The following is a 1,629-nucleotide window of genomic DNA, read 5'->3' as shown; positions in this document are numbered from 1 at the left end:
TTTACAATAATGGCCGATTTTCGTTATAGGAAACATAATCCAGATTATAGTGATTTAATTCTTCTTTCAAACTCCCGCATCCCCCTTCGAAGTATCTTGATTATATAAAACCTTACGCGTCGTTACAAACTCGCAAAATTTTTCGTATTTTACATGCTTGATACTAATTAAATCGTTTCCCCGAAAAGAATATTAAATTAATTTCCCATTCTCTGATAATTATCCATATCGCATCACTATTTGAATAACAAAATTTTTTTTTTTTAGTAAAGTAAATCAAATTCGCCATTTCTCATTATATTTACTCTGACTTCTATTTCCATCACTTTAAGTAACGACGATAATTTTCTTCCTACAACAACGTACCGATTCTTGAGAAAATTCCTTCGACATACGGAGTGCATCTTCATCCAGTTCCTGTAACTTTCTTAGAAAGAAGTTCAAATGCAAATCCCGTACTAATATATAGCCGGATAATACGATAATGTCGTCGACTATCACTGAGAGAAGTGTCATTAAACTCTTAATTATTGCTGCAATGAAGAAAATAGAAATAGCGACAGAACAAAGTATAAAAAAGCTGCAATGCAAACAAGGAATTTGTGATATTTGACTAGTGGAGTGATAGGCTGCCTCAAAACAGAAGCCAAGGTAACACTATCCATAGAAACCACGTCTCAAAAGCGTACGAATGTAAAGAAAAGACGATCAATGGGGCTTAAATTTTTAAACAAAGCTTTTACAATAACAAGCTCTTCATATATTTCTCAGACTAGAGGCGAATCTTTCAAAATTCTTATAATGTCGTGTCTAGTTTCTAGTCATATCCAGGTAGATCTGTGGGTATGAATATCCAAAGAGTATAAATTCCCTGTACTACATTTTCATGATTTTGTACAGTCCCAGTATCTGTTCCTTACTCAGAAGACTGTAAAAACTGCTAGTTCGATTGGTACTGCCTGTAGCATGTCCTGCGGTTTTAGCAAAGTCAAGGGTCATATTAAGTGTATCTGAAATATACCGAATGTCAGACTGTAGTGTGTCAAATTTCCCGATAAAATCATATTGTATTCGACAAGGATCGCACGAATCGGAATACATCATCCAGTGACGGTTCCGTTGTCTTGTCTTCAGCAGGAAAGAAACAAATTTATCGAAGGTTAAGCTGCCATCAAGTGAACCATTTGAATTTGCTGTCTTTCGTATGGCCTTTCCGTATTGCTTTAAGAAGGAATAGTCGGGATTTTCTATAAATTTGTCAAGATATGCCGACAACAGCCTTTCAAAGGGATGCCTTACGAACATAACTTTGGTGTAAGTTTTTAACATGCTCATTTGAGCTGCTGGTTTGAAGCCGGTGATCGACTTGATTGGCTGTTGATATATGCCCACGTTTTCTTTGTAGGTACCGGCAAGTTTCAAAAACGCTTGTCTCCAGTTGGTCGCTCCAACCTTAGCAATGACGCAGAAAAGTATTTTGTGCTTTTCGTTAACAGCGATAACTTTCCCTTTGAGGCTGGGAGTCTGATCTGTATCATTCTGACTGACATGAAACTCGTTCTCCCTCAATATTTCGCAGGTCAGGTTCACTCTTAGTATCCTTTCTCGGTGAACATCCTTCAAGGGCAT

The 1,629-nt window shown here is 37.0% G+C and overlaps 1 protein-coding gene across 1 annotated transcript; it reads right to left on the bottom strand.

The window, feature by feature from the left end:
• Nucleotides 1–876: 876 nt before the first annotated feature.
• On the bottom strand, nt 877–1,629 carry LOC139152246 (carbohydrate sulfotransferase 11-like). The gene has a single exon (XM_070725388.1). The coding sequence runs from the start codon at nt 1,627–1,629 to the stop codon at nt 877–879; it is 753 nt and encodes a 250-aa protein (XP_070581489.1).

Source organism: Ptychodera flava, chromosome 15 (assembly GCF_041260155.1).
Source record: "Ptychodera flava strain L36383 chromosome 15, AS_Pfla_20210202, whole genome shotgun sequence".
Lineage (NCBI taxonomy): Eukaryota > Metazoa > Hemichordata > Enteropneusta > Ptychoderidae > Ptychodera > Ptychodera flava.
The sequence above is the reverse complement of the archived record's forward strand: the minus strand, read 5'-3'. Positions and strand labels throughout refer to the sequence as shown.

Bases quoted from the DNA above. Each gene is read 5' to 3' on its own strand.
- LOC139152246 (XM_070725388.1), bottom strand. From the start codon at position 1,629: ATGCCCTTGAAGGATGTTCACCGAGAAAGGATACTAAGAGTGAACCTG.